This window comes from Strix uralensis, chromosome 23, assembly GCF_047716275.1.
Source record: "Strix uralensis isolate ZFMK-TIS-50842 chromosome 23, bStrUra1, whole genome shotgun sequence".
Classification (NCBI taxonomy): domain Eukaryota; kingdom Metazoa; phylum Chordata; class Aves; order Strigiformes; family Strigidae; genus Strix; species Strix uralensis.
This window is the reverse complement of record NC_133994.1, coordinates 6,744,685-6,769,576: the sequence shown is the minus strand read 5'-3', so window position 1 is coordinate 6,769,576 and position 24,892 is coordinate 6,744,685. Positions and strand designations below refer to the sequence as shown.

Here is a 24,892-nt window from a genome sequence, read left to right as displayed (position 1 = left end):
ACCAGAATTATTGTGGCCATTTTTGCATATATTCTCCCCAACTTTCATCTAAAACTTGCTAAGCTTCCAAGCTAAAATAATTTATTCCAGAAATATGCTCAAAGCTGCTCAGACAACGGTGTTTTGGGGATTTTTAAGTAACGTGATGGATAAACTACAAGAAGAGTCCCAGCTTGTTTATCCACAGCTGTACTGCCTGTGTTGCACCAACAGTAAAAAAAAGCTGCTTTTGTTGGTAAACCAAGCAGATCAGATCTCTATCTAAGCTTGCAGTTAAAAATGCTTCTGAATAAGGAGGTGCCTTTTTACGTAGTTGTTTTGTGATTTACAACTCCGCTTCAAGAAGCCAACACACAACACTGTAATTCCAAGGCCAGCTGTCAACATGAAAAAGGGGAATGTATGCACTGGCACATATACGGGGAGATCCATGCCCAGTTTTAGCACATCAACCAAAAGATATTATTGTCTATTCTAGCATAATGGTCATAATGTTTTCATCCGTCGTCACGCAGATGTTCCTCAGACTTCTTACACCTGCTCCTCTGCAACTCAGAATTACTAAACAGCCCCTAAAAATAAAGTGCTCTTACAGAGAGAGGAGAAAAGAGAATATTACATTTTCCCAAAGAAACAAAGGTCAATCAGATTTGCAATGAGGAATCGTAAAACTCTTGTATTTTTATATAATGATTCTTTTACTGGCATATCTGGAGGGGATAATCAATAGAAGAAAGTTTCTCTTTTGTGGTTACTTTACCATATGGAGTAATTTTTCCTTGACATGAAGGGGATTTCTTCCAATAAGCAAATGCCCGTTACTCTGCTCAAAAGTGTCTTTGATGACAAAGGACAACCCGAGTTATTTAAAATATTACATTACTGATTTTTATTAATTGGTGTCTCATTTGTTCCCTTCCAAAACCAAGGCACAAGCGCATTTGTAAAGTCTCTCCAGGACTAGAAGTTTAGATTGAAGAGCGTTTATTTTTGATTGGAAAATAAGTCACAGATAATTATTCTACATCATTCTTATTCCCTTTAATAACTAATGTCTGTTACAAGGCTATTACTGTCAACATTCCCAGTATGTTTCTATAGGCGATACATAGAACCGAAAAAAAAAAAAAAATTATAAATCCACATTTTGGTCAGATAGAAAAAAAAATTATCAAAATTATCTATAGTTCTTCAGCTGGCAAAATGCACATTTGCATTTCTTGCTTGCAACATTTCGCTATCTTTTTCCTCCCGGAATGACTAGGAACACTGAAAACATGGGGTTGGATTTTCTCTTTCATTCATGGATCTTTTCCAAACATGCTAGAGACCCTATGGTATTACCATATTACTCATTTAAGACGAGCAGCAGCTTATAATCCTTGGCTAGATAAGACCAGGGAAGAGGAGAATGAAAAAGGGAAAAATAGCAACCACAAAACAATTATATTCCAGGAAAAATGGGAGGGCTAGTTGCTTTATTGATTTTTCTTTAGTTATGTGAAATGATCTAGTGAATTAAGCAAAGATGACCCTGGAAGGCAAAATATATGTTGGGGGGGCGGGGGGGAAAGTACGCAATAGCATAAAAGCCCTTGTGAAGCGTAATCTCTCTTTGACCTGGGGAAGGACAGGGGACAGAGTCACTCCATGGGCCCCAAAAAACACACACACTTTTTCCAGCTGATGCTGTGGTGCTGCTGGTGAACTCTTCCATGGACTTAATGGAACAGTGAGATCCATGTGCTACAACTGGAGCACCCAGAGACACAGCAAGTAATTTCCAGAAGTGTGAGAGAGCGTTTAGGGTGCTCAGCACTTCTGAAAATAAAACACAATAACTAGATGCAACTTACTTTTTTTCTGAAGAGGGAAAAAAAAAAAAATCATCTTCAGTTTTCCTGGTTCTGTTCTTTAAAACATGAGGTTTAATACTGTTTAGAAACCTCCATGTTGCAAATCATATATGCAAATTATTACATAAATGCTAACTTCTAGTAACATCATCCCCACCTTCTTTTTCATGTGCAGTATTTTGAAAGACAGATTAAGATTCTCACTAGCAAACTCCATTTGAATTTCCAATCAGATACAGTGCCAACGTTTCTGCGCTTTTACTGTTAGGCTTTCAAGCATTTCTAACATTATGTGTGTTTTAGACATTTTTAGGAAGAAAGATGGAGTGAAAAGTAATGAAATACTTCGCTGCAGCTCAGAACTTCATGCTTGAATGGGCTCCAAAATGTAGAAGGCTTCACCTTGTCTTAAAGTAGGAAAAAGCATTTTAAATAAGCTTCTGAACTATCCAGCTTGCATATCCTCCACCCAAAGCAGTGTCCAAAAGTTACAAGACTCAGTGCTGCACGGTCATTGCCAGGAAGCTTTACAACCACATATATTTTTTTCCATATATATTTCCTGTGCAGCCTGCAGACGGGGTGCACGGTCATGGCAAAGGACAAACAGCATCTGCTGGGCTAAATTTATTGGGTAAAGAGAGAAGCACTGTGGTTTATGCAGATCCAGAAGAGAGTGTCTCTCCACCCATGGGTGAGGATTTTTATGGACTGGTCTCTGAATATTTATGGCTGCGAAGCGCAGCTGCACTGGAGCCGGCTTGTCTGCACTGTCTCACCCTGAAACATCCCTCAAGACTTCCCCTCGTCTTTTTTATTCATGCTTCAAAGAGGACATGCTACTCAAAATGCAAGTTGGTTTATATTAAACACGTGTACAGCCTCTGTTATTACAGTGTGAAATAAATGTAGCTTAGTACTACAGACCCTATTTTGAACCTCAGGACTCAAAAGCACACAATACCTCAATGAGCTGCAAAAAGGCATTCAGGAGAGCTGTGAACGTGGACTTCCCACGTCTGGAGCAGCTATGACTGAGTTATTGTAACAGTATAGGGAAGGATGGAGCTGCACATCCACAGATAACAGTATGCAGATGGCAATACCACATGGACATAAAGCATATTTTTTACCAGCATGGATTACATCTTCAAAACCCGCTTTCTTTCCAGGCAGCTTGTTTTCAGAGCATCGCTGCAAAAGCAGAAGTGCAAATTTCTCTAAGGAGGAAAGAGCCGTTCCTTCCAGAGCTCTGATTTTACATGTCATTCAACAAATACCATCTCTGCTGCCTTCCTGGCACCCCACCGTTGGTGTTCCCATAACAACAGAGTAGATGGCTCCAGACACTCGCTCTGCTGGCTGCTCATTTACAACCCAAGCAAAGGGGAACCAGATCTGCAAAAATACTTCCATGATCTTCAAGGACCAGATCCTTACTCAATAATTCAGTCTCACAGAGAGTGAAGTACATCTGCAGTAACTCTTACATTCATCCAATATCCATTTAAGGGGTTTTTTATATGAATGAAAACATAAGCTTATAAAAGCCAAATAAAAATTTTAGGTGCAAAGCTGAAAAAAAAAAATTAATCTAAGAGAACCTCAGGTTTTGTAGCCCTTAATTTCCCCTGAATCACAGCGAACTTTACATTTAATTCCATGAAGAAGTTTTGTAGCTCTCTACATCATTTTCTATGTGGAATAATACAGTATACAACAACACAGTGAAGCTTAGAGCATTGTACATAAATCACGCCATACATGATGAGCTGTAGGGGTGAGATGTAAGTGGTAAAATAATAAAGGATATTTGTAAAATAAATACAAGCAGAAGAAAACCAAGTTAATTGAAAATTCAGCATGGAAAACAGCTAATACTTGCTCAAAGAATCTTGCTCTTCCATAAAGATAGGAGATTTCTTCCAAGGGCCAATATAGACACTTTGACAAAAGGTGTGTCCAATTTGGTCATATGCCCACAGACTGCAGAGCTAATTATCTAAATTTACTTAATTATTCATTCATTTATTAGCCATACCAGCCCTAGAAAATATGGCACGTGCTCTTCTTCAAACATGTTAATCTTTACTACAAGGCTAGCAACCCTAGCAACTTCTTTCTCATCATATGCTTATTTCTGTTTATTAAAGGAAGTAATGGCACTGCAACTTGAAAAACATTTCATAACACAGGCAAAAATACACCCTGTGAAGAAGTATCTTACAGTGGACACGTTCTTTCCATGTAGTAAAACAAATGAAACGAGCCATTCATCAGCCTAACAACCCCCTCCAGCACCCAAGACAGTCCAGAAGATTATGAGTTTGAGGTTTTAACAAGAGTGACTTCCAATAAATGCCTATTGTTCCTCATTTTTGGTGTAGTCTGTCACTAGATCAGGTTCATACTGTGCCTATGTAGGTACCTAAGGGGAACGCAGGCTGGGTGCTGCTCCTTATCGCATTGACCTTTCAATCGCTCAGCACTCTGATTAGCTGTCCTTACCAAGAGAGTCATGAAAACACTGTCACATCTCAGTGACTATAGAGAGGTCTGAGTAGACCATCAAGCCACAAAAAATCATCATCTAGATGATGCATTAGAGTGCTAATGGTTTAGACTTGTAAAGAGGAAAAAAACTGGTAACGTAAGCAGAAAATGGCACATGGAGTTTACTTCCTAACAAGAAATGTCATAACTAATTCTCAGGCTGCTTATGGAGAAAGGTTAGCCTAGCCTCAGGTGCATCTGCTGACAAAATAAAAAAGATCAGCAGGTTAAAGAAGCACCAGCTCATCAGCTTGTTTGGCTCTCAGCCTGATCCCACCACAATCCCTCGCGCTGCCAGCCAGCAGCGTGGTGCACGAACACCCACACCACAATCTGTGCGGCAGGAGTCTCCCCATGCTCGGGCTTGGAGTCAGGTTGCAGTGGTTTTCAGCAATACACCAGCTAGTTGGATGAGTTCTTTCTTTCAAGGTGTTCAATACCACTCCTTGCTGGTGCAGACCCAGAGGATACCAAGGCCTCCTCACACACAAGATTCACATTTGGCCTAATTCTTTAAAAAAAAAAAAATAAAAAAAAATCAAGAGGCTATCACAGCTAGCTAAATGCCTGAGTATCTCCTGTATAGATGAACAGAGTACAATGTTGGATGAGAAACTGGAATAGATGCCATGCTCTGTGCTGGCAGACGAGGGATGACAGAAGTTTCCGGATGTGCTATCAGTGTGAAAATCCCCCAGGTTGAGAGCTGGCGGCTGTGTCTGAAAAGTGAAACAGTACCTCTGTACCCACCAAAAATGAGGAAAAACTTTCATTCCTCAGGTATGCCATGTGTAAAGTGGGAATAAACAAATAACATTTCATCAAGAGTGTTGCAATATTTATTAATCCCTCATGTTAGTTGAACTAATTAATAATATAAGAGTTACTGAGAGCAATTCCCCAACAGGATTACCACTGAATTATGAGAGTAATTATTCACCAGAACTTTATTTAGCTAAAACCTCTTCTCTGGCAAGGAATTCTATGTGCAGCTTGCCCTAAGCTTCAATCACGTAATTATTTTAGGGTGAGTTATTCCGGACCTGGGTAACTCCATACTTCCTTGGGGTACTGCAAGCAACACTAAGCAGTCATTTCATTTTCCTTGCACTTACCCATGACACAAAGGCTTTTGTAATTTCCTTGGTCACACTGTCCTAGCATCAATCCTAAACATGCACCAGGCAAAATCCTGTAATAAGCACAGTACACATGCTCCAGGCCAATCTGAGGTCATCTACTCTAATATGAAGCTGAGTTAAATCAAATTGATGCAGTCCAGAAGAATTTTCAAGGTTGCCTGGGACCTCAAATAAAACTTTTACACAAGGCACAATTATATAAAAACTCATTGATGAATTTGGACTGATCCCCAGAAGCATGAGAGGCCCCTTGATGTGATTTTTGTAAGAGTTACAGTTTCACAAAATGTTTTTTATTTCCTTGAAACGCCTTTTTTTACAGCAAAATGGCAGATAGCAGACTTATTGCTAGAAGACAACTAGTTTTTTTCTTTTTGGATTTTGCTATTCAGTTTGGGACACTTCAACATGTGAAACTAAGTAAATTCTCACAATAGAAGAAACCATAGACATAAAAGCTCTGTTTTTCAAATTTTGGTTTCTTTTTAATTTTTTTTTTTACTCAGGTGAGATCACCACATGATTCATACAACTGAACATTTCTTGGGCCTACATTCTCAGGACACATTTGATTAATACCAAATGTGGCCTACTTGATAAACCAAATGCTGTTGCTTGTAATCATCAAATTACATTACATTAGCCTAATTACCCTGAAATGAACCTAAAGCTGTACAGATTAGCTAACCTGAAACAGCTACCATCTCATGGAATTAGATTTCATCCTAGGATCTGCCAGACTCATCTGCAAACCGCCGTGAGGCCCCACCCATCTTTGGGATAATCATGAGCTACCAGGAAAGGAGAATTTGACTCCAAGATCTGTACAGCTGGTATTACTGCAGGCTGAACGAGTGGATGAGAGGTTACCTGGAGCACAGAACAGCTTCACTTGATACTGCAAATTCGGGAGAACCATCAGCAAGCAGTTTGTATTGCAAGTGTACGGCCACAGCAAGAGGCCAGCAATGGCTGGGAGACTGCAGGGAGCCCAGGAAGCCCCCGAGCTGCTCCCCGTGTGGGGTTGTGGTTTTGATGCAGTACAAACATTTTTGCATCCATAAACTCAGACAAATTTGAATCCAACTCAAAGGGAGCTTTGCTTTGCGGTGTACTCTGCCTCCCTCTCCTGGCCTGTTCCCAGGCATTGTATAAATCAAAAACTTTGGTGCAAAGTTAAATGAAAGCAGCATTAGCCAGATTAGGATATTTGTCCATTCAAGATGCCCAAAGCCTATGGACAAAAACAGCGGAGCCCTGAGGAAATCCTTTCCGTCATTAACCTACCGACCTTACACCGAGACTTGCAAAAGCAGATTTTGCCATGGACTGGCAGCTGTAACAAATGCCCAACAAAGGGAAAGATAACAGACAAGCCAAAACACCAATAATCCCCGTTCAAGATCACAAACACGGGTATCAAAGCCCAACAATTTCTACTCAGCCTTTCTTAAAAGATTACAGTCACTCTCATTAATCATTTTAAACTCATTACAAAATGCACTTCCCAAGGGAAAGGGGGGGGCGGGGGGGGGGAGCATCAATCTTAAACCATGATTCCCTAATTCAATCAAAAAGAATGAAAGCAGCAAACCTCAAGTGAAACATTATCAAGCTCCATGAAAGTTAAGCATAACAAAATCCCTCTCTCCACAGGGAAACCATAACTTTCCCACAGCAGAGTCAAACAGCATTGGGGCATTCCCAGGTAACTGAGGCCAGCTGGGGTATAAAAGCTAAAAGAGAAGGGGAAAAAAAAAGAAATAACTTAAAAAACTTGTTCTACTTACAAGGCAAAACAGCAGCTTCAGCTTCCATTTGCCGCTTTATGTGGATAAACATAAATATATGCTTAATTGCTGGCTACATGCGCTGGGTTTGTGTGGCGGGCTTCTTGGTAGAGGGGAGGGGCTACAGCGGTGGCCCCTCTGAGAAGCTTCTCGAAGCTTCCCCGCCTCTGGCCGCGCCTCTGGGATAACAGGGGAAGCTGAGAGGAGGAGGAGGAGGTGGAGTTGTGAGGGAAACCCTTCTGCAAGCACGAGGTCAGTGGAAGAAAGGGGCGGTGGGGCGGTCCGCCGGAGCAGAGACTCCCCTCAGCCCGTGTGGGACGGCAGGGCCACCCCCTGCCACCATGGAGGTCACCGGTGGAGCAGAGACCCACCTGCAGCCTGTGGGAAGGACCCACGCCAGAGAAAGTTCGTGAAGGGTTGTCTCCTGTGAGAGGGACCCCACGCTGGAGCTGGGGAGGAGCGGGAGGGGTCCTCCCCCTGAGGAGGAAGGAGCGGCGGGACTGACCGCTCCCCCCCTCCCAATGCTGCTGTGGGGGAAGGAGGTAGAGAAAGCTTGAGCAAACCTGAGCCGGGAAGAAGGAAGGGGTGGGGGGAAGGTGTTTTTAAGATGTGGTAATGCTTCTCATTGTCCTACTCTGGCCTACTCAGTGGTGGCGGTGTTTGAATCGGAGTCTGGTTTTTGCCCATAACTATTGGATAAATCATCCCTCCCTGTGCTTATCTCGATCCTCAAGCCTCTTCCTCCATTTTCTCCGTCCCACTCCTGAGGGGGAAGGGGTGGGTGAAGGGCTGCCTGGTGCTCAGTTGCTCTCAGCACAAACCACGACACAACATTTGAAGTATCGGACTTCTAGATGTATCTGGAATACTGTAAAATGCTCAAGATCAATATGATAATTAGCATTAGATGCAATTAGATTCATGCAGTTAGATTCTTGAGAATGTAATTTGTATTTTAAACTTTGTGCGGACTTTACCATCAAAGCTGGTGATTATGTTTTCTTCATTTTTTTTCCAACATGGTGAACAGTAGATATTAGATGGTAGAAAGACCCTCATGAAACAATGGCACCTATTTCAGCCACCTCTGATTCTAAGGAATATAAAATTTTAAGTAAAAATGCAGAACTTCATGGAAAAATCTCACTTCTGAAATGCCTTTTCTGGGGTTCCTACGTGTGTATAAATCTTTACAGCAGTTAATTAAATTTAACCAATCGTGAATGTTAAATTACCCTTCTAGCTCATTTACAGTTTTGCCTTGAAGATAAAACCTTTTTTGTATCTGCAAAAGCAGCATTCCGCTGTTTTCAGTAAACAAATCCTAGTTTATCAATTCAGGTAGCTGACACTTACAATTCTTGATTTATTTGCTGTACTTACCACGTTATTTACTAAAGCCCTGGTTCTTGCGGGGGGAGGGGGAGCAAGAAAATCTCAGCTTTCAGTTAAGCATCTATTTATAGAGGACATTTAGAAACATAAATCCAAGCCCAGAAAGTCTTTTTCCTACTTTTATTTTAAACAACCAACTGGTGCTGCCCATAGCAGTAGCCTGACTCAAATCCCTAGGAATCTGTGATGAAGGCTCCTGGGTTTTCAAGTCAATATCTTATCAGCATAAAAAAAAAAAATTATCAACAACAAAAAAAAAAAGAAAGCAAGCTTTATGTTTCTTTGGGAACATTTGTGCTATCTCTCAGAATACAAGAAACAGATTTTTTTTTTTCCCCAAAAACTTTTTACTTAAAAAGAGGTGCTTGATAGGAAATCAGGATCCATACACTGGCTGCTCAAGGAGCTGCTTTCCCTCAGCACAGCAAAAGGAGACACCAGCACAGCGGCCACTGGGGGTCAGCACCACAGCAGAAAGGACATTTATTTTAAAAATACCAGCTTTTCTAGAAAAACAGAATTATTCAATTTGTGGGTACTGGCCATAGCCACATATACATTGATGGAGAGCCGTGTCTGAGAGAGATAGAGCTATTTTTTAAAAAAGTCCTTTGCCATCATTACCTGCCCGCAGATGAAAAAAAGGAGGCCCAATTCCTTTGTAATCATAGAAATGACATATTGATTTAACCTGTTGTTTGACACATAACTGGAATCTTCCCTGACTAAACAGAGCCCTTCAAGCACACTGTGCTGGAGATCTTTACCACAGCAAGGAAAATAAGACAACTCTCTTGGCAACCTGCTAATGCAATACCCAGTGAAGCTGTAAACCTTTTTAACAGTTACTGGAAGGAATATCCCCAGAAAATGCCCGGAAAGGCTTTGCTACCTCTAAATTAGGAGGTAACTTTGCAGACAGCCTGCAATTCACTTGGAGTGCAAATCTGCATGTCAGAGGCAGGGTAAATACCTGAGCTAGCATGGGTGCTCAGAGCTCCACCTGCAGCAGCTGGGAAATGAGGGTAAAAAGAGTAAATTAACCTACCCAGAGCTCTGTGATGGCCACAGCCAGGTCACTCAATATTTCCAATTAATTTAAGGTAACTGAAGTATCTTTGCAGCACATTGCACCTGCCTTGCAAAGCTCACAGTGGATTCAGGAAAGCATTAAACCCTTATTTAAAGCCTATAGAAATCGCATGTACACTCCCAGTTAAGCACACAAGTACTGTTTATAATGGAAACACAAGGTTTTTGTGTTAGACATTTGTCAAAGCAGCCTTGAATATTGAGCACCGACCAATAAAACCAAGGGATCCTCCACATACTAGAGCAATCCTGACAACCACTGCTTTGGAAGATTTAAGCAGGGTTGGAGGGGTATGTAGGATTTGTCCTGCCTTCCTCTGCTTGTCAAACTGTAGCTGGAATATAGAGCTGTTACCTGTAATTCCCAGCCCCTCCAGGTATAGCTGTGTTTGGATCAAGCATTACAGAAAATGCCACATAACTGGGTTCTGGAGTGGCAGCTTGCAAAAATTAATTACATCCACCAGAGGCATTGAACAGATGGAGAATGGTATATGAACTGAGAATAATTCCTGTGAGTTCTGCAGGCTCACTTTCCTTGCTGTGTGCAGCTCAGGCCAGGCTCTTGCTCGGAGGAAGAGCAGAGCTGACCCTTTTTCCTCTCCCCTCCCTGGCTTCACAGAACAGAACATCCCATCGCTCTGGGATGGCCTGATGCTTTGTAAGCTTCTGCGTTGCCCACTCTCCCTGCTTTACCTTTCCCAGAGGTGTTGCAGAGTCACCACGCCATCAGTCAGCAATCCTCAGGGCTATTTCTGGCAAATCTGAGGCTGAGCTGATTAATTTTGCAGCCACTGAAGCATGCTGTACCATTGTTTCAGTGTCTGCAAAATGAAGCTAATAATAAGCACCTCTGTAACATAACCTGAAAAAGCTCAAATGAGGGGCAGAAACTATTTATATCCATGCAGAAAGATGCTGCAGGGAGAATGAAGTTTCATTTTGCTGCAAGCACTGTGTACGCTCACCGAGCATCAGATGCCTTTTGTTTTGCCCAGCCTTTACAGACAGTCTGAGTTTCCTGAAATTTAACTTATTTACTTTCTTAACCATTTAGTTGAGGGCAGCAGTTTCGGCCTCCTTAGCAAACAACGGCCAGTACTGTGCAGGCAGGAAAGGACATACTGTGCTGCAGGCAGCGGGAACAAGGGCACTTGGTCCCTGTCACCCAGACCCAGCAGTGGATCACAGCACCAAAAGCCACTGGTGAATGTTAAGCACATGTACAAGAGATCATGTAGCATAATTACATTGCTCAAGTAATTGGGTGATCAGGAAAAAAGGAATAGTAGAAAATCAAATAAATTTAATCACCTGGAACTTACTCTCAACACAACAGGCAGCGAAGCCCCATTGGCAGCGCAGCGCTGATGCAGAGCTTGTACCGAGATGAATGAATTGTGTAATTAACCAGGCTGTTGGCAGTTTGCTCCAAGGTCACCATCTCTAGCTGCTTTACTAGGAGCTGTTAAAAAGTACTTTTTGGATCGATTCTTACAGAATGATATTGCGAAAATGCAATATTCCTCATTTGCAACCCCTCTGCTGTGACCCTTGGGACACAGCAACATTTTCTTTCTTTTCAGCAGAAAAAACATTGATTTCTTTATCCTAACCTGTTTTCTCTTTACACAGGTGTTTGATGACACTACACTTTCATTCCCAAAACTAATAGAATCTAAACATGGTTTCCCCATCTCATACAACTTCATATATTTTATTTCATTCAAAGCCAGGATAACATATAGATAGTTCAAGAGTATTATATTTTGGCCCTGTAGAAATGTTTTGTTTTGGAAAGGCTCAAATGTTTTTTTAATTTCATCATTGCAACCAGTACATCAGGATGATAAAGTACAGAGGCAATACCTCAACCTCGTTCAGCTGATTTCCCATTTAAAATGTTGATGGCCTGAATGTATTCTAGTAAAATGCTTTCATTATGTCATATCGGAATTCAGACAACTTAAAAATATCCACTTACACAGTTCCCAACTAGCTATATCAAAAATCCCCACCTTCCATAAAACAGGATAAAGCCATAGTAAAGGCAAATACCTTGCTTAATGCCTTTCATTCCTTTTTACTTTCAACAGTGCATGGCCATTAAAATTTCCTCAAAGACCTCCAAAGAAAGAAAGGATGACTAATTTGTGTTTGTAGCTGCAAATCTAATCATACACATGTTTTCAGTTCGTTATTTTGGTGTCATAAAAATACGATGGTTGCTTTCAATTTGAAGGAATTATTATATCCTTATACTTTGCTACTCATGAACGTTAATTGACAAAACCAAATTTGTCCATCAGGAGTGCAGATGAACACTACCCATAATTTAATCAGGAGTAAATCAGCTGGCAAGTGGTTACTACACAGATGCTGTAATAATTGAGTCTCTCTATTGAGGTGACAGGGAACAATTTATATTTAATTTATGCAAAGAGAAATATTTACAGTATTTTCTTTCTGTTTTCTGTTGTTGGGGGAGGGGGGATTGTCAGATACTTAATGGATATGACAGTCCTAACACTTTGGAAAAGCTTTTCCTCTCAATTTGAAGAATAAACCCCTCCTGCTGTGTATTATGTATATATAGATGTAGGTACATATACATAATTTCATACTTACTAGTATGCCCACAGTCACTGCCCCCTCCTCCCCCAGTGGCTACTCTGTGCTGGTCTGGTTTTAAGTAGATTAACCACGACTAGGTGGATTTGTCCAGCACAAGGGACTCTCCTGCAGGGCAGACATGCCAGAGGAGTTACCTGGCCACGGTGAGAGTGGGAGGCAGACCCACAGCACTGCGCATCTCACTCAGCTGTTGTACCTGTTTAATCAGATCCCAGAAATCCAGAGTACTGCTTTGGGGAGCATAGCACCAAATCCACCACTGGAAATGTAGATGTAGCTGCAGTCTAAGTCCAGCTTTCCCCACTTTTTTAATACCCAGACACCAACATTTCCATTTTTGGAAAATACTGGTTTTCTCCCCTCTTTCAAGCAGGTACAATCCATCACCCTTGGGGCACAATCTACTATTTGGCTGTTAGAAACAGCTAAGCTCTGCCGTAAGACACCCCCGACCCATCATCTCAGCCACACACTGCAATTTCCATGAGCTTTTCAAGACTGAAAAAACCCAAACCAGGAAAACCACTCAGAGATAACAAACCCTCCAATCTGTTATACCCCATTTTGCTCACTGAAATGCAGTCTCCATTAATTTCTCAAGCACTTCACATTAATATTTGTAGAGTATTCCCTAGTCATTGTCTTTTGTCCCCCTGCCCTTAGGAGCCCTGTGCTGCACCCCTGGGTCACCTGGGGCTTCCTAAGCAAGTAGCAATGGCACAATATTTGTGTGTTTAAAAGGAGAACATTGTAAAGCAATAAAAGGTATAAACAGCAAGTGAACTTCCATCCACAAGGCACTAACCGTTGTTTTCCTCCTGGGGAGCACAAGTGAACAAAGTGAAGAGAGAGATAAATGTCATTTTTTTTCATCTCTAGTAACAGCTCATTCCACTGGATGGAAAAGAAAAATATTAGTGATCTTCCCATTTCATTTCTGTGGCCCCTTAATCTGTTCAGCTCAGGCAGGAGCACATCATCTGTCAAGGAGGATTTTTACTTAGTGCTTTTCTGGGGAGAGGTAAATGACTTTTCCTCCTAGTGCTGGAGCTGGCCCCGGAGAGAATCAGATTATCCTGTTTTCCCCTAAAACACAAAACTCAAAGGGCTTTTGGAGTAGTTTGTTTCCAATACATTTCTTGTCATCTCAGAAAAATAGGGTTTTCATTTCAATAAAAATGACACCTCTTTCTACACCAACGCACACAAGGTTATTTAGCATGACAATATCATGCATGGGAATTTGGCAGGGATCTCATCTACATGTTCTCAAGCACCATAGCGGTGAGCACACAGATTTATGCCGGTTGCTTTCAAGCTACTGAAGCCTGCCATAATACCAGGACGTAAACCCAGATGATAACTCCATCCTAAGGGAACAGAAATCTTCAAGAGCAGGCAGTTTTAGTAAAAGGGAAAAAGCAGCATCCCCATCCCTGCCATGAAATTTCAACAAAATAACAGTCAGGCCTTAATTTTGTAAGGCTGCAGTAAATAATTTTCTATTCCAGATGTCTGCAGAGCTGGCCAGCAGTCTTAACAGCTTCTGATACCTGCATTGAGCATCACAAGTCTATCACCCAGGAGAACCAGACTCTTGGGGATCATTGAATTCATCTCACCCCACTCACCTGATACCTGCTCCTGCTTCTTATTTCCCCAAAACTAGGAAATCTGCCCCTGCACAGACCTAACCTGTGGCACACTAATTAAAAAGACTGTTGCAATCATCTTTGGAAACAGAGTCTCTTTGCTACACATCATCTTCTCTTGGGACAGGAAATCAAACAACTTGTTACCATAAAAAATTTATTACTGACTAATGCACGTAGGAAACCTAATGCGCTAAGTACCAAGGAACATGTTTCCAGCCCTGATTCTGTGTGGTCTCAGACCAACTGATCCAAGCAAATTTTATGCTGACTGTTTTCTCTTGTTGTCCATGGGAGGAAAGAAGAGCTGTCACAAAAGGTTTGCTCAAATGCTCATATGCTTATATCTGGAGCCTGAGCTCACTGCAGTGTTGTAGTTAAGGAAACCCAGGACCAGAAAGGATCACAGCTTTGATGTGAACCCATTAAATCATCTTTCACTTACCTATGTGGCAGGAAATAAGAGAGGGACCCAGCTCCCTAAGTGCCTGATGGGCACTGCTAACCTCAGCTTTTGGAAAGAAGTTGAAACCCTATGCTGCTCCATTTCAGCTCCAGGTAAAAGGTTTGAAACCAGATCCTGTTTGGTTGGTGTTTAATTAAATCACAGAAAAATGCACAAGGGACTAAGGGACAAAAAATATGAGAGCACAGATGGTAAACATTCATCTCCTCAGCCTCATTTTGAAAGGTCAGAGATTTCCTTCAACATCTTACAAGGGGCTGAGATTTTCCCATAAATTCTTCCCCAATTGCCTGATGCATGCTTTAGGTCAGCAACGATATCAGTAAAGTTTTCTTATCGAAGGACTTGGCTGTAAAAGGAGTCATTAGGCAAAGAAATGTCCCACATGGAAACGCAGTAGGTTACAGACAAGCATTGATCTGTGGTTTTATTTTTAAAAAACCCTCCCTGCTCTGCTGTGACTCTGCTCCTTTATTAAGCTGTCAGTGCTGGTTTTCCCTTAGACCTGTCTTGTGCACTAGAAAATTTGTCTGCTCTGTGACTCTGCTTCCTTTCTCATCAGGCAGTGCATTGCTGCCGACTCAACGCCTTGTAGTCACTTAAAAGCAAGTCAGTGCACCTATAGCGTCCGATGCAACCAATAGAGACGTTTCCTTGAAGAAATGTTCAGTGTTCAAATTTGTTCAAGGAAAATTTGCTGCCTTCTCCAATAAAAAAAGTGAAAACTAACAGCATCAAGGGCCAAATTACTCCTTGACTGGAGCATCAGTAGGAACAGCAGTGCTACTGCTACCCTCCGAGGTGCTTCACTCTTGACTCTGACCCCTGCTTGCAGTTTCCCCATTCGTTGCTGACACTGCTGAAAACTGCTTTTGCTACCCAGCATTTCCCTGGTGCAAAGCAGCAAGGGGGGTGGGAGCAGCTTCCCCCAAGGGGAGGTGGAAACATTACATCTGCAAGGACAGGAAAACTTGGAAACAGCTTGGGAGAGGAGCAAGGCTCGGGCCCCCAGGAGGCCGGTTGTTCCTTGTGCTCATCACAGCTTGAGGTGGGAGATGTGTTGCCCAACATGTGCTGCCACAAGAGAGCCACTACTTCATAGCACAGCCATAAGTTTTGTCCGAGTGCTGTTCAATGTCAAGTACACTTCTTTCCCCTCCTACGTACCTTGTTGTTGCAGAGAAGATGCTAAAGGAAACATCACTGTATTTTGAAGTCTTAAGATAAAGTTTTGCTCAAGCTGTGCTTCACAGAAGGAAGAAAAAAAAAATCTAGTAACAGGGTATCTCCATACAAATGGACACACAAATGCAACCTATAATTCATCAGAGCTCTAGGTCTGGTTCATGATTCAAGGATTCAAGGCACATTTTTATTCAGACTCAACACACATCAGCTTTGCACTCTTTGCTTTAAGGAGCCCAGCTCCTGAGGAAAACTTCACCCAAATCAGAGGGTACATAGATTTTTTTTTTTTAAAATGCTATTTTCTTTGTTTAAAAAAACATATTCAGGCACCAGACAAAGGAATCCTATGTTCCATATTCAATGTTTTGTTTGCAATAAGATGCTAGACCAGACGAGATTCCAGGGATTTCATGCTGCAGGACAAATATATTGCATAGGCAATGCTGCATCTCTCTTACCTCACATTCCTCTTGAGAGGAACTGGATCAAGAGCTAAACTACAAATCTAGGGGAGAAAGGCAGAAACTTTGAACCACATTACATTAATTCCCATAGAATAACTCCTGAGAATTTTGCATCATGTCCTTAATTTTCTACTTGATAGCCAAACCAAACTCACATCCATTTGTGGATCAACCATCAGAGTAGGATACAAAATACACATAACCGATAATATATATGTAATTGAAAGACAACATGTAAAAGTTTCAGGGCAGCATCTTAAAGTCTGGATGATTTTCAAATTACTTAAGCTTTCTTGTTCATTCTGGTCACATCTTGAACCGAGTTTCTTATTTCATAACCAATGGAAAATTAACTGGCAAGATACAAAAAAAAAAAAAGGGGGGGGGGGTGAACCTTAACAAATCAGCAGCATCTGAGAGCCAAAGAATTAATGGAAAATGACAATTAATCTAATGGAGCAGTGAGTCAGAGAATAACACATGGCAGCAAGTCCAGAAAACTGCATTATGCCAAACAAGTTGCTTGGAATATGCCCACATATAAAGTGGTTTCTCTGCTAAGCCTAGTTCTTCAAGAGAGCCCTCAACTCTCCTTGAGATCAGGTCTCGCTCCATATATTCAATACTTCATGGGAGGGCAGAGGGAAAATACCCTTCAAATTCTTAGTCTCACTCATTTTTAAGTTTGGTAGTGCCAATCATAAATCTTTCAGACGATTTTTCTTTTTTTAATTCAGAAACTGTCAAATGGAAAAAAACCCTATAGCCTTTCGTTTTGGTATTAGCAAAATTTATAGCATGAGTCTGGGCCAGATTCAAATTCATGCTTCAAACAAGAAAAATACTCCAGCATTGCCTGGCAGACAGGACTTTCAGCTGAGATTGAGAAGATTTAGGACTGGGTTTTGAAGACAGCCTCTTTCTCAATTACTCCTTTTGGAAATCACCAGCCTTGTAGTTAAATTGGAGCAGGTGAAAAACCAGCCAACCTGCATGGCTTGCCCATGAAATGAAAACCTTATTCTATGAGCAATCCTAGATAGGGATTACAGTTCCTCTTTTGAAATCACACCCTCTTGAAAGGTGACTGCGTCCCCAGGTGACACTGACAGATCTTTCAGGCATCAGGCAAATTTAATGCCAGCAACAGCAAGGATCTACTGCCTTGAGAAACTGGAGTTCTGTCAGTGAACTCCCAAATGAGGGGGTTAAGCCAGCTCCAGTCCTCCATTCTGCACTATTCCCTGTGCGCAGTGCAAATAAAAAAACCCCAGGTAATTGCAAGGAACACATCCCAGGAAACAAACTTATGGAGGCATTGTAAACTAAACTTGGTAAGGTAGTGGCAACAGTACAGTAGGGTAGAAAAGGAAGATAGAAAACATTTTCAAAAGAGCATCCTATGTAATGTACAAGTAAACAGTGCTTCAGAGGTTAAATTAAGATCAAGTACTTGTGTAAAGGGCAAAACAGCTTTGGAGCAGGGCTCCCATATGACAACATTTAGACTAATATTGTGATTACCATAGTACATTCTAGGGTATTATGCAAATCTACAAAAACATGCATGAATAATCAGCCAATTATGCAGAATCAGCTGTACAAAAAACTTTTCAAGTCTTCCATCAAAGGGGAAGACGTGCAGCTGGCAGGAGAAAAGTTAACTGTCAAGACATTCCATATTTGTTTTTCAGAGCAAGTTACTGAGGAGCAGCATTAAGCGAGAGGGGACACACATTTGCAGTGGGGTGCCAGGCACCCCTGCTCTCTCCCTCAAGGACAGATGCTGCTACACAAAACCTACAACATATTCTGCAAGCAGACCTCAGCTCTTCTTGCAGGTGCTTTGGAGGAAGAAAGTCCTTAAAACAAAGGCAGAAGCTATAGAAAACATGAGATCATTCCAGGTGGTACATGAAAGTTGTGCTGTCAAGACTGTGATTTATTTAGAGTTCGGCATTTCTCCAGGCACATAGTCTGACATTTAATTAAGGCCAGGACTTTTATCATTCAGGCACATCGCAGTGTTATTAAAAAAGCACAAATGTCACCACCAACAACAATGCAGTACTGGGTGTCTACAATCTTGCTTGTGAAATTTGGACTGTTACAGCTCAGAACTTGACACCACCTAGCTCCTCAGAAATTGTTGTTGCAAAATACTTGCAGGGGGCAAGATCTGGTTTTGTGGTTTGTAAAGGCGCTTGCACAGCCCTACATGATGTAGGTAGGGCCCTTTTATGGCTCTATCCCAAATGTCATGTGTTTGTGGCATAGGACACAACTAGGTAACTGGAGCTTGGTGTCCCAAACCTGTACCCACTCCTGTTTCCCTAGGGCATCCTTCCTGCCCACGTTAAAACCCCGGAGTACGGTGACAGCTTGGGCAGCCAAGTTTTGCAAGGCCCTGTGAACACAGACATGTCTACAAACACACCGGCTGAAGTTCTGCTCTCAGCTATGCTGACTATCTTTTGTTATTGCTGTAAGAATAGAAAGCTCACATAGATTTAAAATCACGTGCACACATAATGTATTCATTTGCTTTGAATGTCAGTGATGTTCACGGCAGCTATCCTTACATTGCACTGCACCTTGTACCTGAGGAGACATCTAGAAAGCCCTACCAAAGTGATCCATCAGAAGGAGGAAAATATTATGGTTTAGTTACTGAGGTGGGACTCCTAAGTCCTAGGTTCACAGGTTTCCTCTCTGGTGTTTCCCTGTAAGAAAGGGAAAGGAAAAGCAAACCAAACTAAAATTACCACCTGTGTTTTCTCACCTGCTTGGTCTTACTTGTTTGGAAAACAAAATGCTCACCCAGGACTGGGTCTTTCTCATACATCTCTTCGTGTAACATCTGACCTAATGAATCCACAGCCTTTGGACTGATCTCAGGCCATATAATACAAAAGATTAATACCAAACCCTCCTGAAAAACTGCCTAATGTTTTCTTGGAGGCAGCAGCATGATCACAGGCTTGATTAACTGAGTGCAAGTCATTAACAAGTCATTCTCCTAGCTCACCCTGTGAAAGTACAACAGGCACAACAGAAGTTGCACAGAGATCTGCAGCAAAACCCTAATACATAATATTTTGGATCTCACCATGTAAATAGAAACACTACAATCCAAACCAGAACTGGTTGGGGATAAAAGAGAGGAAAGAGGGGATGGGACGCTTTGGAAAACATATTTGCTAAGATATATGCACCATCACAAACAGCAATAAGAAAGTACCAGTAGGTCTGAGTAAAACGAGGCCTAGAAATTCAGAGCAAGTGTTAATGGTATCATTGAAAAAACCCAGGCTTTCTCCACAGCCATAAGTAAAATAAATACATCCATTCTCAGAGCTACCTGTAAGCAGGGACAGAAAAAAGAGAGCAAGCCTTGTAAAATTCATTATGCCAATCCATTAGTCTTGGGAACTCGGGTAGGAAGGAGGATGCCAGGACAAATCTCTGGGGCTATGAATGGACCAGTGCTTCAGAGCACTGTGCGGGGCAAGTGAGACAAATGAGTCAAAAATGGACAATTTGGGATTAGTCATGTTACACACTTCCTCCTGAATATCCAAAAGACACAGATAACAGATAATCAGGCCCATCTGTAGAGGCATTACAAATGTATGAAAACAACTGGGAAAAGCAACAGAGCTTCTAGGTGCCACAGTAACACGAACAGCTATAAAAAGCAAAGGAAAAAAAACCAAACACTTTGTAGAACTGAATACCAAAGCAGAGATCTGCACACCTAGAGATGCTCTGTACTGCAACAGTCACCCTCCAAAACAGCAAATCAACCTCCATTTTGAGTGTCATTGGTTTGAAATTGGAAAAGTTGCTATAGATGTTGTGTACACATCTAAACATAATGGTAACTTCCACTGTCAGGCAAAAAGCAGCTTGTTCAGTCCACGTTAACCCAAAACACACAGGCGTCCCAACACTTGCCTCAAATGTGTAACTAATTGGATACAAAGCTTTTAAGTGGTTTTGGGAGAAGTTGAGGCAGGTGTGCAAATGCAACACGGGTCACTACAACTTTCCCCTTGGAAAACACCAGGTTTTGGGAAAAACTTGGGAAAGAGGACAGGGGAGGGAAAATATGAAGGATGTTGTGGACCAGGAGGTGAGATGTAGGATGTTGAGGCTGTACGTGCGTGCTTTCCCCTCTTACCTGCTTCCATCAGCTGGCACTGCTGCCCGAAAACTTGCGAGAAGGTGATGGGGCCTGCCGCAGAGGTGGAGGTCACCGGAGGGGAGTCCATAGCTCTCTTCGGGTCCTTTGTGTTAGTCATGGGGCAGAGCCCAGCAGCTGTGAGAAGCCTCCTGTCCCCCACAGATCCTCAGCAGGCAGGAGGAGACCCACACTGAGCAAGGGTGCCTCTCCCCGAGCCCAGAGGATGCTCCTTTCCCTCTTTTCAAGGGGGAGTAACAGCACGCATGTTTTCAGTTGGGTGCCACCAGTATTTTCATTGAGACCTGTCTCTGCCTCTTCCAGGAGTTGTGTGGTGCGTCCTAGGCAGGTCTGGGGGCCTCAGCCACAGATGAGCATTAGGCAGTAAGGATTGACCCTTTCTGGGGTATCTGCCATAGTTACAGCAAAGATACGAGTCTCTTTTCTTCTCGTGGAGCTGAGATGTCTCAACCCAGCCGCTCCCTCGTCCATCAGCTTGGGCACATCTCTCGGGGAGTCAGAGGGGGCTTTCCCCGGGCACGGCCGGGATGCCGAGCCGCGCTCCTCCCGCCGCCGCCCGAGGATGCCGGAGCACCGGGAAGATCTCAGCCTCTCTCCGGGGTTCCGAGCCCAAGCTTCACGTCAGGAGGTTGGAGGCGGCTTCCAGCTGACGGAGCCGGTGGCGGAGGAGCCCCCGTCCCTGCCGCCCGCTGCCCAAGATGGTACCCGCTGCTCGGGGCGCCGCGCGGCTCCTTCCCCGGGCGGACGCCGGCAGCAGCCCGCAGCCTCCCCTCCTGGGGGCTCGGCCAGCTCTCGGCATTAGCCCCCCCCCGTGGTTTATTCCTTCCTTACAGCCCTCTCTCCCCTTCCCCCAGCAAAACAGGCGAAGGGGAGGAGATTGGAGCGGCCGTTAAGTAACATCTCTCCGGCCCTGCTGCAGTGGCCCTCCCTCTCCCCCTGCCCTGCTGCAGCGGCTGCTCCCGGCAGCTCCTCCGGGGGCCCGGGGAAGCGCTGCCTCAGCCGGGCAGCGGAGAGCCGCCTGCCTTAACCCCCTCACGCCTGCCTCCCGAGGTGCTCAAGGGAAAGGGGGAAGGACTGCGAGGGCTGGCACCCGAACCTGCCGCCGTGATGCCCAGCACTTTGCCCCCCTTCCCACCCCAGGGCCACCGCGCTGCTGGAACTCCTCAGGGTAAACACCAGCCAGGGCTGTCTGCGTGGAATAGGGGCCAGGAGTTAACTCCCAGCAAAGTCTGACACAGCTGATTCATCTTCGTTTTAAAAACTCCCTCTGCCAAGGCAAAGGATGCTGACTCCAGGAGCTCTGGATAATTTGGGCCTCCATGAGTCATCGGGGCTTTCTGTGGGAAGCTTGCTGGGAAGAAAGGTTCGCGCACGGCTAGGAAAACACACCGTGACCTAGATGGAAATACAGAACTGCCCGATTATAGCAACAGAAAGCCCAGGGTAGAGCATGCGAGTCACCTGCAAATAGCTCAAAACCCAGGTGGGGCTGGGTGCTGTTCTTAGCCCCTTTCTGCAGCCAGCTGAGGCAGAGAGGGGCAAAGTCACTTGCCCAGGGACACCTGGAGAAATTTTAGCACCAGGGAATTGCAGTCCCATCTCCTGGCCTGTGCTGCAGGCAACACAGCTCGTCCGGCTATATCACTGCACAGGGTGGGCACTCAGCCTGGGACCAGTGTTGCCCCAAAAATCCCAGCTTTATCCTTTTATTGGATCTACTCCCTCTCCCTGCTTAGTCCAAAGAAACTGGTAGATTTAGCACTTAACAGCTGCTAAATTGGTCCTGTACTGTGAAAGCTATCACCTCCTGTGAGACCTTTCCTTCCTGTAAGGATTCCTATAATGAATGTCTTAATCAGTGACATGGACAGTGGGACTGAACACACCCACAGCAAATTTGCAGATGACACTGAGCTGTGTGGTGCGGCCGACATGCTGGAGGGAAGGGATGTGCCATCCAGAGGGACCTGGACAAACTCCAGAAGTGGGTCCATGTGAACCTCATGAGGTTCAACAAGGCCAAGTCCAAGGTCCTGCCCATGGGTCAGGGCAACCCCCAGTACCAATACAGGCTGGAAGAGGAAGGGACTGAGAGCAGCCCTGAGGAGAAGGACTTGGGGTGTTGGTGGATGAAAAGCTGGACATGAGCCATGTGCACTTGCAGCCCAGAAAGCTGCCTGTGTGCTGGGCTGCATCCAGAGCAGTGTGGCCAGCAGGTCAGGGAGGGGATTCTCCACCTCTGCTCCGCTCTCATGAGACCCCCCCTGCAGTGCTGGGTCCAGCTCTGGGGGCACCAACATCAGAAGGACACGGACCTGCTCGAGTGGGGCCAGAGGAGGCCACGAAGATGCTCGGGGGGCTGGAGCAGCTCCCCTGTGAGGACAGGCTGAGAGAGTTGGGGGGATTCAGCTGGAGACGAGAAGGCTCCAGGGAGACCTTAGAGCAGCCTCCCAGGACTTAAAGGGGCTACAGGAAAGGGGGGAGAGATTCTTGATCAGGGGGGTAGGGATAGGATGAGGGGCAATGGTTTTAAACTGAAAGAGGGCATAGATTTAGACTAGATAGAAGGAAGAAATTTTTCACAGTGAGGGTGGTGAGACACTGGAGCAGGTTGCCCAGAAAGGTGGTAGATGTTCCATCCTATGCATCACCTTGGGCAACATGTATTCCTGATCATGTACCAGGAAACTCTCCCAGAGCTGATTGGCAACTTGTCTGCAAAATCCACCACATGGCTGCATCTAGCTCTGAAATATTAAAGCATAATTTTAAAAAAAATAAAGATTATGCAAGAGGCTACCTGAAAGTCACTTTCCCCTATTTCCTTAACAAAACTTTTCTAGCTCTTCAAGATTTCAGGGGGTTTAGTGTTGCAGAGAAATTCACAGATCTATTTTTCCTTCTCTCCAGTTCCATTATGCATTAGGAAAGCACACTGAAGGTTCTTGAAAAGCAAAAAAAGCCCCACCCAAAAGTCTTAGAAAATCTGTATTCTGCAGTTGTAAAGGACTCTCTCATTAGTAGGGTGGGTACCCTGGCTGTAAGAAAGCTTCCCAAAGAAGGACTAGAAAAAGTGGGGAAGTGTTAAAGCCTGTTTGCTATTTGATTTCTGGAGCATGTCTTGTAGCTCCAGTGCTGGGGAGACGGCCGGCTCGCCCCCGCCGCCTGCTCCCTGCAGGGTTTGATGGGTCTATATGGGGCACTGTGCAGCGCCGCAGTGGTTACGCAACACGCTGAGCAGCCACGCTTCATTTAACACCATTGTTCGCAGCTTGCAGCCGTTAGATCAAGTCAGTACATGTCCCTAAAAGACAGAAAGTGAGAAAGCAAGCCCTCTTGTTTGGGCTGGTTTGGGAGTTAGGTACCTGCTCAGCATCGATCACCTTCTCGCCCAGCGAGATGCCGGGAGCAGGACAACAGTGCAGTTGCACACCCGCGCCTGGTCTTTGAACAGGAGGCCAAGGGATGCTCCAGTTTAGCTCAGTACATTTTGCTCCTAAGAAATGACCCTCTATGAAGTACAGAAATTTTCCTATGACATCTACTTCACTGCAGCTCACCTAAATTTTACTCACGCAGCTGACAACTGCCTTGCTGTGCCCTGTCCTGTGCAGGATCCAATGGCAGATTTCCTCCTCTGGGCTTCTGTGCTTACCACAACAATCTGAGCTTTATTTAACAATTTATTTAACAATTGCAAGGTTCCTTAAGGTCCCCCCCATTCTGCAGGTGTTCATCAGCTACAGCAATTGACCCCACATAGAAAATTACTACTAATAAAACAGACAAATAACCAGACTCAAAGCTTAGCTTTTTAGGTGAAAAGGAAAAATATTAGGATTAGGAATAATGTGATCCTTGTTAAGACACCGGAGCTCAATTTAAGAGGTGCTGTGCTTGCACGCAGTGAATGAAACCTGTGCATGGACTGCCCTGGCAGCGCGGGAGGAAGGTGAGAGAGAGAGGGAAGTCAATCCTATCCATTAGTAAGTAGGAGCTTATTCCTAACACAAGCTGTGTGCTAAACCAGGAAGTTTCAGCTTCCTTTAAGATTAATGAGACATAAAAACAATGGCAGCATTCTCAAATATGTATGAAAAGACTTCCATTGGCAAAAAAAATACCCAGACCAGGTAACTTGATTACCTCTGCCAGCCTTTCTCAACACACCAGGCGTTTCCTTACGTTGCACTCTGCCAGTGCCTGCAGGGCTTGCCAGACCCGAGTCATCTGCCTGGCAGCCTGGCTGATGGGAAATCCCATCCCCGGCAAAGAGCATCGCTTGTGTCGGTACAGCGCTCCCATAGCTGCCCCGTGGCCACCAAAAGGCAACACAAAAGATGGCCAGTGACTGTGACAACCTCAGACTGAGGTCACATGCTCTGATGGACCTTCACTTTCTCCGTGGGAGTTCTGTGCAGTCGTTAAGGCTTTTGGATGATCATTGGCTCTGAAA

At 43.9% G+C, this 24,892-nt stretch overlaps 1 protein-coding gene across 1 annotated transcript in view; it reads right to left on the bottom strand.

Moving 5' to 3' along the window:
• KAZN (kazrin, periplakin interacting protein) overlaps positions 1–21,178 on the bottom strand; it is a 227,778-nt gene extending 206,600 nt beyond the window's left edge. The window contains exon 1 of the mRNA XM_074893082.1: positions 20,416–21,178. Within this exon, the coding sequence (XP_074749183.1) occupies positions 20,416–20,536 (121 nt within the window). The 5' untranslated portion in view covers positions 20,537–21,178. The remainder of the gene's footprint in view (positions 1–20,415) is intronic.
• Positions 21,179–24,892: the final 3,714 nt, after the last annotated feature.